This window comes from Hetaerina americana, unplaced genomic scaffold (assembly GCF_022747635.1).
Source record: "Hetaerina americana unplaced genomic scaffold, ioHetAmer1.1.p SCAF_14, whole genome shotgun sequence".
NCBI classification, from domain to species: domain Eukaryota; kingdom Metazoa; phylum Arthropoda; class Insecta; order Odonata; family Calopterygidae; genus Hetaerina; species Hetaerina americana.
The window spans coordinates 13,614,701-13,628,264 of record NW_027286514.1 but is presented as its reverse complement, the minus strand read 5'-3'; the positions used below and the strand labels follow the sequence as shown (position 1 = coordinate 13,628,264).

Here is a 13,564-nt window from a genome sequence, read left to right as displayed (position 1 = left end):
TGATGCATGAGCATCAATGCTCAAGGGAATGATCAGTGGGCTTAACTCACCTAAATGTACAAAAAAGTACATATAAGGAAAATACCAAGACTCAAAATTATGATTTTTTTATGAGGCTACAGCAGAGGATGTTGGAGTTGATAAAATACATATCTTATTTCAAACCCTTATTATTGCCACGCTTGAATGCAATTGAAAATTTTCCTCCAGTGACTGATTTTACTTAAAATATTTTGGAGTAGTACCCATTTAATAGACCAAAAAAGGTTTTCAAAAGTGACTTTGATGTGCACAAATGTATTAAAAAAACAATCAACCTCAACTGACATCCACCCTGCCAAGGCTTATGGAGATTGCATGCAACTTCGACCAATCTTTGTTACACATTTGAACTATTCTTAAATCTCTTTACTACTCTAAAATAGCATTTATATTATAAAAAATGTCTATATTTTACATAATTCTTATCCCCATCATGAAAACAATCTCTGGAGACTTTCTCTCCACAAAAATTCAAACTTTTAGTCACCGAACAACAAAGCAATTGCAGAAATATTTTCTAAATAAAGAACATTCAAATAAATTTATTTTTCAAAACAAAATTTCCCCTATTTTGTTAGCAAAAATAGAAATCTAGATCCTTAAAAAAAACAGCACCAAAAAGAAGATACAAAAATTTTCACAACTGCTTCATTCATCTGCTGAGAAATACTTTAAATCATAATTTAAGATGAGATCATGGAGACAACTAACGATGGTCAAATATGTTGAATTTAAGTATGTTGCTATGACAGCACACTGCCTACTTCTTTCCTGCACAGATATGCAAGTCTTAGTCATTTTGTTACTCCCTAGGAAGTGTTTCTAGAAATCTATAGTCCCGTTGAGAGGGGAGGATTGGGGGGAGGTAGGACTTTCCATGATGGGTGAAGAAGAGATCTTGCAAATGAGATCACATATCTGAAGTCATGAAATAAGATTTTGAGATACGCTTTTGAAAATATAAAATAACTATTTATAAAAGAATTATGAAATTTTTCTCTTAAGTAGATCTGAAACCTCAAGCATCCACCTCTCTATCTTCACTCTGTGAGGTACATTATCAACAATAATCAAAATATGATGATGACTATTTTTTTATGCCACTTTAACAAATGTAATTCAATCTGGTCATGAACTATCATTTGATCAAAATTGTGAATACTCTGCACAGACTTGTTGTAATTGGCAACAGCCTCTGGTTTCAAAATTGTTCCAATTATGGGGAAAATTGATCTAATCACCTCCAAAATTGGAGCTGACTATCTGTATACATGTCATTGTAGTCTTTCCATTTGATGACACAGACATTTTCTTAGCTGAACACAACCACCACTTCATCCTTTTTTCACTTTTAATATTTGCTAAGGACATCAAGCAGACTACGCCTTCAGTTAGCAGGTACAAAATTTTCATGTACAGTATAGTTTCCACCCCAATATTTAATCAGCTGACAGTGTAGTTAGTGGTAGTCCACTGTTTGAGGTAGATTTTGAAAGGACACAGACCGAACACTGCTACATTCCTCAGTTTTATCCAACAAGACATAGCCTAACACCTGTCACTTCTACGTCATGCTCTTTTTCAATTCTGCATACTTCCTTCATCCCTTCAATATATCCAACATAACTACCACTTCTTCATTTGTCAAATGTTTTCCCCTCTATCACAGTCTTCAACATCCCAACACCAATCAGAATGATCTGCATCCATCTTTCCTGCCTTCTCTGGACTTCTCTCAAAAATATGACCCTTGCACCCTCTCCTCATCTACCATTCCTAACCCTTATTCTATGTTACTTTTCCATCCATTCTACTCTTTCCATACTTCTCCAGACTCACATGTAAAAAATCCCTTATATACAATTTGCTCAACAACTATGTTTTGGCATAAAACAAAACCATGTTCCAAATCCAAGTTTTAATGAGCTTTTTCTTAATATCTTTACATAATGTCTCTGTCATTAATTCCCTCCTTGTGAAAGCTTCTGCACCTATGCAATTCTTCTTCATATGTCCCTTCTACTTTGACCATTTTGGTCTGAAACAGTTCCGAGGTACATATACTTCCACCTGCTCTAGTTTATGATCTTCTGTTTCAACATTTAACTCAGCATTTTTCTTTCTCAAATACTGCATCACCTCTGTTTTGTTTACCTCGATTCTCATCCCATACCCATCTTACTGACTCAGCAGTGCATGCAACCCATTGGTTGACTGTCTTACTAAAGCCTGTTCATCCACAAACCTATGTTTATTGATTGCCCACCAACTTTCATTCCTATCTTCAGTTCTTCTGATGCCTTTTTAACCAAAAACTTTGAGGAAACTTTTGAGTGTTTGGAAGAAGTGGAAAAACCAATACCATGTCCATTCCCGCTGATGGTACCATCTTTCCCTCTTTGGAGCTGAAGAACTGGCCTCTATCCACTGCATGGATTGTTGTTTCGATTCTGATGTGTAATGGTGAATCCATGTTTCATTCACTGTCATGTATGGATGCACAAAATCACTCTTGTTTCTCATTAAGATGCCAAGGACTGTTTGGAAAGTGTCTTCGGAAAGAATTTTTGATCCTAAGTGAGCATGTGTGGCAACCATCTTGTGTAAAGCTTTGTCATGTGCAATTCCTTAGGCAAAATGTAACTGACACATTCTTTTGATATACCTACTGTATTTGCGATTTCACGAAGCCTTTATATGCCAGTCTTCCAAAATCATACCGTGCACTCTTTCTAGGATTTCCACTGTGGTTGGACTTTTGAGAAGTTCACTTTAAATGGATCATCTTCAGAGACTTTCATGGTCATGTTTAAACTCAGCTGCCCATTTCTTCAAGGTAGAAATTGAAGAACATTTCCCACCCATATTTACAGTCCTTAAATGAATTTCAATCGGCATTAAACCTTCTTATACAAAGAATTTTATCACTGCATGATACCCAATTTTTTCCATTTCTAACAAAAAACACACCACATTTGATTCAAATGACTGCCTACAGCAAACTGCTAGGTGAAATGGCTTGCAATTTCACACGGCAGCTACTCATAGTTGGGCCAATATAAGAGAAAAGCAATCATGTGAGTAGTGATTCCATCCATGGGCTAAGCCGAGAACTTTGGAAACCACCCTCATAAAATGATGTGTATTCCTCTCATTTTTTAGTGTAATTTCCACTCCTTTTACCATAAGGCATCTCCATAAATGATCAATTCATTATTCCTCATAGGTAGTCATTGTAGAGAGATTCTACTGCCATACTTTAAAAAAATTTGAACTTAATTCCCAGCAGTATAATTATGATGCTCTGTGATTAAATGGCTTTCTCAAATATTTAAATAAGTGAAAGTAAACAATTCCAATAAAAGAAAATATCTTTTTGTAGAAGTACCTAATCTCATTTACATTTTCAACATCTTATGAATTACATTTGCTCACAGGTGCTAAAGCAATTAGAGATACTTGATTTATCTTGGAACAACTTGGGAAGATTTATGCCAATTTTAAGGACATTAAAAAGGACAGCTTTTAATTTGAAGCAACTGGAACTCTCTTTTAATCCCATTATTGACATTATGAATTTGGACCATAGAGCCTACTTGGTAAAAGATTATTTGCCAAGACTGCACCAACTCAATGGACAGCCCACTGCAAGCAATTTAAGAGTCATTAAAACAGTAAAAGAAATAGGAGAAATTAAAAATCTTGACTCAATGAATTTCGGCTTTGAAGGAACCAGTCTTACAACAGGGTGGAGGTGTGATCAACTCTACCTTCTGTATGGGAGCACAGAAAATTTCACAGTGAAATGTCAAAATCACATCATAAGTGTCATGTGGCCAAATGAAGGCATTCATTCTGTTGACTGTGGTGAAGAATTAAAGCAACTAAAATGGGGCAATTTTAACAATAATTTTCTTATCAACATTGGCTTTTTAAAACAGTGCATCCTTCTTGAGGAGCTTTCCTTATCCAATAATATGCTGCAAAGCATTGATGAAACATTTTCAATGCTAAAACATTTGATCAAGTTAGATCTAAGTAACAATTACATTAACAGCGTGTCCTCACTATCAAAAACTTTGCTGCCATCATTAAAGGTAAGCTATTATCTAAGTAACATGTGACTCAAATTAAAAGAGGTGAATTAACCCAAGTCCTAAGTCTATTTTAATTACTTTTGGCAGATTTTCAACATTTCCATAAATAAACTCACAAACCTATCAGGAATAGAGGCATTTCCTTCTCTTTCAGAGTTGTATGCATATTACAATCATTGTGAAACTTATAATGATCTGAATTCCTTGAAATACTGTAGTAATATACAAATATTTGATCTTTCTTCAAATAAAATTGCCAAGGACAGTCAGTTCACTAAGTATATTTTATTTTATTTACCATCAGTTGAGGTAAGCATTGCAATCAATTGAAAGGTATTAAATGCATATGAAAAGGAATCAGTGATTTTCTGAACATTTCTCCAAAAACATAAATTTTAAATGTGAACACACTATTCAAATTCAACATTTCCTCTGAATTATTAAGTTCAATTATGAGATATTCATCTTATTCTTCTTTCAAAAGTTTAATTAACTTATCACATTAAGTCCTGATAAATTTTCTCATTGGCACTCCATTTCAGTAAATATTTAATTTTCATGCCCCTTGTCAAGATGTTCCAGCAATACCATGAATTCTGAATGTATAAATGATACCACAATTACAACATGACTTCAATTATTCTGAAGTAGTTATTTCAATAGATATCAAATAAAATTAATGACTGTACTGAAATGAAAATTGTTTATTTACTCTGAGAGAAAAACTCATAAGATTTCATCTAGCCTCATCTGGCCTGTCTGTATTAAAGTAGCTTCTCACGTCCATTTTAACTGATAAGAAATAGCTAATTTACAATGATTTTTAATGCAGATTGTTAAAATTATGCATATATTTTCCTAAACAACACAAACTTTGTTTTTTTAAGATAATAAATGGTCAGGGTGTAAATAAAGCAGATCTTCAAGAAGCACAAATTATTTTTGGTGGATGTTTAGACCAAGATTACTTAATAAGACAACATAAAACAACTGATTCCACCAAGATAACTGAATTGACCTTAAGCAACTGCTCCTTCAAAAGAGTAAGTTGTGCATTATTACCATTATTTACTGTAGATGTACACATATATGGCGGTCAGAAGGGCGACAAAGTACTGCTTTCTGGGGAGATTTTATTCATTATAATTACAGTGATATGATCCTAAAAGCAATTTTCAGCAGATCCACAGAGTATATAGGGGGTCAGAATGGTAACAAAGTGCTGCTTTCTAGTGAGGCTTTACTCATGATAATTACAGTTCTTTGATCTTAAAAGCAACTTCTTATGACAATTTTTAATATATTAATTAACAGCTACTCAAATGATTTGCACAATTTGTTGATACAAGGTTATACAAATGTTTCAATAATCACAAAAAAGTAACTGCTCAGGAGGCATGAGAATCCCTTTTGGTGCATTATTAAAAATTAATACGTACCAGCAAACTGTCTTGCAGTCATCTGGGAGTTATTACAGTAAACTCTCATGTGTGAGAATTAGCAAAAAAAATATAAGCATATGAAGCTTTAATCATGACCTATTGTTAAAGATTTTGTTTATATTTCTGCTGTACAAATTGACCATATGAATACAGAACCAGTAGAAAGTTACTACTACTCAGGTAAAGCCAAAGGCACTATTCCATGTGGATGCAGGCATTTTATTCTTCCCATAACTTTGTCACTTGTTAAGTGGATTTTGTAGATGAAAGGGAAGTGAAGGTTTATATGTCTTCAAGCATAGACTCTTAAGATAAAGCTCACCCTAAGATAGAAGAATATTGCTACTGATTTCCAACTCTCCAATAACAAGAAGCTACTCATTCTGCTGCCACCATTGGAGGCAGAATCATAGGCAGGATTCTACTGACTTAGGGTGGGTATTTGATGGACCCTAGCACTATACAATAATAACTTGCATGATAGATAAAAATCCTTAAATTGCACACTTAATAAAAATAACTCATTCTTAGGCCCTGCACAATGTTTTCTGTCCTTTCTTACCTTAGAATTGAAATTTTTTGCCTAATACATAACTGCTTTACATATATTGAGAGTAGTCTCTGGCTTGGGATATGTTTTTGAATACAAATATGGTTTCCCTCACCCCTAAGTAGCATGAAACTCAATACCCATAAATCCCATAACTGATATCAATATCAATGCTATCCCAACATTTTTCCTTATTATTTAAGGCTTCCGTCATCAACTCCTGCCCCTTGGTTCATACAGGCTGCGTTCCGAAAGTAATGCCATTAAATTTCCCACACCGCTCCTATTGTTCGGAGTGGGGTCGAACCACTTGGGAGTCGGTAAGGGGGGCACTAAGCTTTGCCGGGAAACTGCTCTCAATATTCTCCAAGCTGTGGTAGGAGAAGGACGTCAGTTATTGCAAACCCCTACAAACTGACTGAGTCATGAAACAAATAGAATTGACAATCGAGCAACGTTATGCGATCACCAAGTTTTGTGCTTAACTGAAAAAATCTCTTGAAGAGACTAGCAAAATGATTTGTGAGGGTTACAAGGACTCTGCTCTGTCCAATTTACAATTTTCGGCAATAAAGGCCATAAAGGAGGGCCTGGAAGAGGTTCACAATGAACAGCGCTCCAGGCGGCCATCAACCAGCAAAACCGAGAACAATGAGGCTTGTGTTCGACAATTGTTGGACTCTGACCATCGATTGAGTATCAAGGTGCTTGCCAATGAACTGAACATGTCGTCTACTGATGTGTTTTGCACTGTTACTGAAGATTTAGCGATGAGGAAAATGGGTGCCTAGCTCACGCCCAAGGTGTTGTCAGAAGACCAAAAGACCAACCAAGCAGAAATTTCAAGTGAACTTTTCCAATGTATTGAAAATGAACCAGATTGTTTGGACAATGTCATCACTGGTGGGTGACACCTGGGTTTTTTTAATATGACCCAGAAACAAAATGCCCAAGTCTTTTTTTACAGAAAAAGAGTGGTCCATAAGGAGTTTTTCCTCAAGGACAGACAGCTAATGCTGCCTACTATGTGGATGTGCTGCAAAGACTCCGAATAAGGGTCATCAGAACGAGAAAATACATCTCCGTTATCTGGCAACTCCATCGCAACAACGCGCCTTTCCACAACACACTACAAGTCTGCGAGTTCCTGGTCAACCACCAGGTGCCAATGCTGCCCCACCCCCCTATAGTCTTGATGTCACCCCAGCTGACTTCTTTTTGTTCCCTTGGATTAAAGCAGTCCTGAAAAGAACCCATTTTTTGTCCACAGAAGAGATCCGATCAGCCGTGACAAAGACCTGGCAAGAGGTCCCCGAAGATGCCTTCCAGGGTGCATACTGGTTATGGCAGAGGCTAGAAAAAATGTTTAGAGGCCCAATGAGAGTACTAAGAACAATTTTAAGTGTTTGTACAAATCTGTTAAATAAAAGAAAATAATTACATTTTTTTCAGAACACACCCTGTACTTCCATACCTAATGCAATTATTCTTCTTTCTATGTCCCCAGCATTTTTCCCACTCTCTTCCAAAACACTTTCTAAATGCTCCACTCTCCTACTTGTCCTGGTGTATGTTGCTCAACTATAATGTTTATCTTAGCCTTCCTACTTCTTGAGATTCTCATTACTTTCATTTTCATAAAAATAAAGCTCATCCTACACACATTCTGTGATGCACTCAGGAATGATTTTAACCCTTTGGTCAACTGGCCTCAAAACCAACTGATTTACAGAGTTCCCCACTTATTTTCGTTCTAGCCTCTAGTCCTTTCCATGCCTTACATAAGATACCCTTCACATATACGAGGTCAGTCTGGAAAGGATCCAACCATGCAATCAAAATATTGCATGGCTCAATAGTTTCTGAGCAGCTCTCATACGAGTATATAGAAAAGAAGAGGTGATAATGGAAATCCACCTCTCACTCCCCTGCCTAGCATTGCCTATCCCATCTCTCATTTCACTATTCAAATCTGCGCAGACTGAGACATGAACAGATTCTGTTGTTGTCCATCCCTCAAGTCTACTCCTATTTTTTGCAAAATGCTCATTTGTTTTGCCAAATTTACTCAATTTAATGCCCAACTTAAATTATGAAATATGCAAATACATCCTGGTTGTGTTCAATGGTTCTTTCTACAAATGGCCTCATCATTCCTATGACATCCTGTGTACTCAATCTTTCTAAATCCAAACTGCTTTTCTCCCAATTACTCATTTACCCTCTTCTTTGTGCTTTTGGTGATGTTCCTGAGTATTGTCACAAGTGAAATCAAACTTTTATGTAATCATATACCCCTCACATAAGGTTTTTTGCCATTTTTCTTATGGCCATCAAAATATCAAAGTCCCTCTACCACATTCCCCCATCATAAATATTATGGATGAGCCCACAAAATCTGTTCCTTCTTTATTTTCCTAATTTCATGAGTAGTTTTACAAGGATGTTATACATTCCCAACTCCCCCTTTGATTTCATTTCCATTAATGCCTCCGCTATATCACATTCAAGTATTCCTGGTCCCAAACTATCTTATTCACATACCTACCTGGCATATTATTTTTATCATGTAGCACCTCTATTAATTCCTTTTCATCTTGTCAGAACCTCTTCTCCTTCAGTTAATATTTTAGCCATTGTATCTTTGAATTTGTACCCTTTCTTACATCAAGACAAAGCCTTAACCTTTCTGAGTAGAATGCCCATTTCACCATCTACTGAAACTCTCCATATCCTTTGCATGGCTCTTTCCACCATATTTCTTTGCCCTGGAAATTTCTTGCTTCAGTTCAGCTTTTAATGCTTTCCTTTTCCTTATCATATAGTCACATTCTTCCATTTCCTTCTTTCAGTCATCTCTCTAATGATATTTTCTTATTGCATGGCAGCCTCTTTGTCTATTTACCATCACAATAGCTCTGTATGCCACTTTATTCATTCCTCACCTGAGATATTCTCACTTTTCTCCTACTGTACCCATCTTATTCCTTAAATATAACGTCTAACTTAATGAGTACAATATTATGATCCAAAACCATATCAACTCCTTGGGTGAGGTGATCACGCTATTCCTAAATCTATGCTCTTCCCCTCATTTTCCTATTCAGTATTTTGGCCACCCCAAGTTGACTCTCTGCCCCTCTCTGCCACTGAGCATTACTCTCTAGCTATTGCTCCAATAATACCCACTATCTCTTTAACACACTTCAAGTAGATCTATCATGTCAATATTTCCTCTCTTCATCTTTTGCTTGTTTTCTAACTTTCCATTTCTCAGCATCATCCTAACATTCCAAGTCCATATTTAGTGCTCTTCTTATACATTCTTTTATACTGCTATTTACCCACCTGTTCAAGGATTTCATGAGATGAAGACTTCAGAGGCCTTGCTTCTTCCACTGCCTTGCACAACAATCAGCTCAATGGGATTCTTACTGCAGTCGCCAGAAATCATTTTCTAATTTGGTTCCATCATTTCTCTCTGGGTATTTAACTGATATAGCTTTCCATTGTCCTCCTTCAAGGCTGACAAGGTTAGTCAGGTGGGTAACATGCTAGCCTGCTAACTAATGATGGTGGGTTCAAGCCCCACTTTAGGCATGGGTGTTGTGTCAACTCTGGGGGCTGTCACAGAGAAATCTGATAAAAAGCCAAGGATTTAGCAGGAATATCAGGGGTACATGAACCACCAGAGGCATTCAGGGAGCAACTTAAATGTGACACCTTCCCTGAATTGGGAGGGATACCTTTTGCAGCCCCCTCACTCAAGAACAACTGTTTGTTTGCTCCTACCCTTCAACATATCTGGTATGGGAGACCCTTCCATTGGAAAGCAACCATTACCACTACCCCGCCAACACAGACAGCACCATGGGCCATAGAAACACACAAGCCCATGCACCATGTCATGGTTGTAGTCCATGGGGAGAAAATTATAGGTGAAAATCAACAAGAAAAAATGTGAACAAGAGAAACCATTTACAATGTCACGTACCCCGGCGTATCTTGTAACAACAACCAAAATACTTCAAAATGTATTCAGTGATTTATTGCTGATTGGAGGGAAAGTAGGGCCCTGAGGGTTTATTTTTGTCCATTTTAACTTACTTGTAGATTTCTATGGGAAAGAAAAAAGTTGCATCACCAGTCCCTAGTTTTACTGCTCTGGTGCTAAAAAAATATTACCAAGTCCCATTTATCCCTAATAATGAACAAGGGAAAGTTTCAAAAATATCTGTGGAACTCTTCTAGAACTGGTGAATAGAAGCTCCCAAGGTTTAAACATATTACTAAGAGAAGAGATGACAAAGCATTTACTTTTTTCTGAGACATGCATAAAATTCAATCAAAAGATACCAATGATTAGCCTCACCTCTCGCAAGGAGTATTTTATTAAAATGAAGAACTTATTCAGGACTTGAAGCCATTACTCTGGCTCTTTTGCCCCATTTTTGTACTCTTAAAGTTTTGAGCATTATAATCAGTCAATTATTAGAGTCAGCTACCTTGCCCCTTAACTAATCTCACTCTGGGAGCCTGTGCTGTATTCAAAGGTACTGAAATGTTATTCAAAATGCAGACCATTTCAGCATTTTTATTAACCATAGAACCATATAAAGTCATATTTTGTCACTGATTGGATGTATGCCATACACCCAATACCATCTATTCTCAGATAGATTTTGCATAAGATGATCAATTCTGATTGACACTGAAAATCAGCCAGCAAGCTATTTGGCCAGAAACCAATAGGTTGTGAAATAGCTGGAAAATGTTGTCATTTTATGCCTAATAAAACAGCAAAATTGCAACAAAGTGTTCATAAACGATTGAAGTACAATATCCTATAATAATCTCAATGCGCATTTATGAAGCATATTTACAAAATTCAATGCACTTTGGCAAAGTTTGGGTGATAATAATTTATTAAATTAAACTAGCACATGAAGGTTAAGGTAATTTCTTATTAAATGCCAATCACAGAAAGCTATTTGGAAGTTGAAATTGAGAGATAATCAATAATCACCTCAAATTTATGACAAAAACTGTGCCTCTATATGCCAGAATAGGATGCTTACCATGGACTTGCCATGAGACATTCTCCATTTAATAACTTAAAAATATATCGCCTGTCATGGTCAGAAAATTATAACTTTTTTTTATTTATTTAGCATTAATCTGAAAACAGCACTTTTTGGAATTTATATCAAGCTATTAACAATGATTAGCATAACAATGCACACATTTACAAATACTTAAGGTCTAAATGGAGGAAAGCCCAGCTAGGTGGGAATTAAACCCATGACCTTTGGGTTGGCAGATGAAGACGTTACCCCAATGCCACCGAGGCCGGTGATTTTTTTCATTTCGATCTCAAAATTTCTCAAAATAATTAAGAAATGATCTAGTTGGGGAATGGCAATATGATTTTAACTTACTGGATCATGAAAGCATTAACTTCTTTCTCTCTCTCCATGGCTGTAATAACCCTTGGTAGACCTTGGCCATCTCCACAATTTTCCTTCTATCTACCTTACGTGTAACTCTTAAACTCCATCTTTTAATAATATTTTATTGTTATTAGACAAAAATCATAAGAGATGAGAAATTACGACTAATAGTCATTCATGTTTTTGGCAGATAAATTTGAATTCCACCACACTTCCCAATTTGGTGAGTTTAGACCTCAGCTACAATAACTTAACCAGCTTATGGGGTCTCCATGAACTACCTAAACTGGAGACACTGTGTCTTTCACATAACAATGTGGCACATCTTTCAGTGAAGAGTATCACAAAAAATGATCAACGTATATTACCATTCCAAGATAAAATGAAAAGCAAAGGAAAGGAAATCTTTCCAAATTTAAAAATTCTGCACCTGGACAGCAATGGTGTAAACAACTTGACAACATTAAGTCTGGATAATATACCAAAACTTAATACACTTTTCTTGCAGAATAATGATTTGCACTCCATCCAAGGTTAGATATGTTTTCTTTTTACTCATATTATTCAAATGATATTGCTTTCTATGAATAGCACTCCTGGAAGAGTAACAAACTTGCTTCAGTTAAACAAAAAATTAACAACTTTTTATTTTTGACATTGCATCAGTAGTAACCCTTCTAATAGAGACTGTCACAGTTGACAGTCTGTGTAGGTATGATGACGAAGTAATAGCATACCTCTATATTATTTATCATTCTTAATTTTCATCACAGTTGCTCATAAGGAGTGAATATTAACATGCATTTTCACTTTTACAGGAATCAATGCAGCACATTACCTTACACATCTAATTTTGGACGGAAATAAGATTAAAGAGATAGCTCCGTGTGATGTAAATAAATTATTAAAAATAAAAGAGCTTTACCTAGAAAACAACAAAATCAGTGACCTGTCATTCTTGAAGAATCTAACAAAACTCCGAAAATTATTCCTCGGCCTGAACAAAATCCATGTATGTGACATTTTTCACATATTATTGTTCCACAATTTAGTTTAAAGGTACTTGGCCCAATCAAATTTCCAAATCAACACAGTTCTCATAATTTTTCCATATCAATTAGTTTATACTTCAAATGTCAAACTTCCCAGAGAATTTATTAATTTTTGGATTGAAAAATGGAGTTCACTAAAATAATTATCAACAGTCACAGTAATCAACCAAAAGGTTGATTTGACAAGCGAGGGTAGAGATTACCTGATACCAAGCCCTATACCACAGCATGTGAATTTGCATACCAGAGAAGGGGGAGTTCTTTTCCATGTGCTTTCACAGGAATATCACATACCCTAAAAATCACACAAATTTAAAAAACCTTAGGATGCCCATGGGCATCACCCATAGTCAAACCTCGGTCCTCCAGGCAGCAGCCCAGTGTTCTACTTGCTGGACTACCAAAACCCCTAAATGACAAAGATTAACTATATATTTTAATTTCACTAAGAAACTCAGAAAAAATCAACATCTATAGATTGCATGAAACTCAAAAACAGCCAGAGCTACCTCTTGTTTGGGCCAGCAGTCACCAGTCGTCAGTCCTACATTATCTAAAACTTTCAAGTTTCGTTTACACTTCAGCAGGTGGTCGAAAGAGCATCTGTCCAATTTCTTCTTCTGCTCAACTCCAAAGAGAGAAGGGTCCATCACCCAACCCTAATATCCATGACTGATTTAATTAATGCCCACATGTTGACATTTCTATGGATAAATCAGTTATAACAAAGTTCTTTTTCAACAACAAAGAACTATGGAAGGATGAAATGGAATATGCTAAAATGTATGTCCATGTTCTTTGTGCAGCAAATCATAAATTACTGGCATTCACTAGGAGTCTTACACATGGCCAATATTCATTGAATGATAGTTTCAATAGTCAACCATATAAATCATATTCATTTCACAACACTTACGTAAGGGGACAAAGG

At 36.0% G+C, this 13,564-nt stretch overlaps 1 protein-coding gene across 1 annotated transcript in view; it reads left to right on the top strand.

Annotated features, from left to right (window-relative positions):
• Positions 1-13,564, top strand: part of LOC139686407 (leucine-rich repeat-containing protein 9-like) — a 31,448-nt gene that overhangs the window by 15,250 nt on the left and 2,634 nt on the right. The window contains exons 7-9 of the mRNA XM_071583601.1: positions 3,984-4,139; positions 12,003-12,114; positions 12,400-12,593. Of these exons, the coding sequence (XP_071439702.1) occupies positions 3,984-4,139; positions 12,003-12,114; positions 12,400-12,593 (462 nt within the window). The remainder of the gene's footprint in view (positions 1-3,983; positions 4,140-12,002; positions 12,115-12,399; positions 12,594-13,564) is intronic.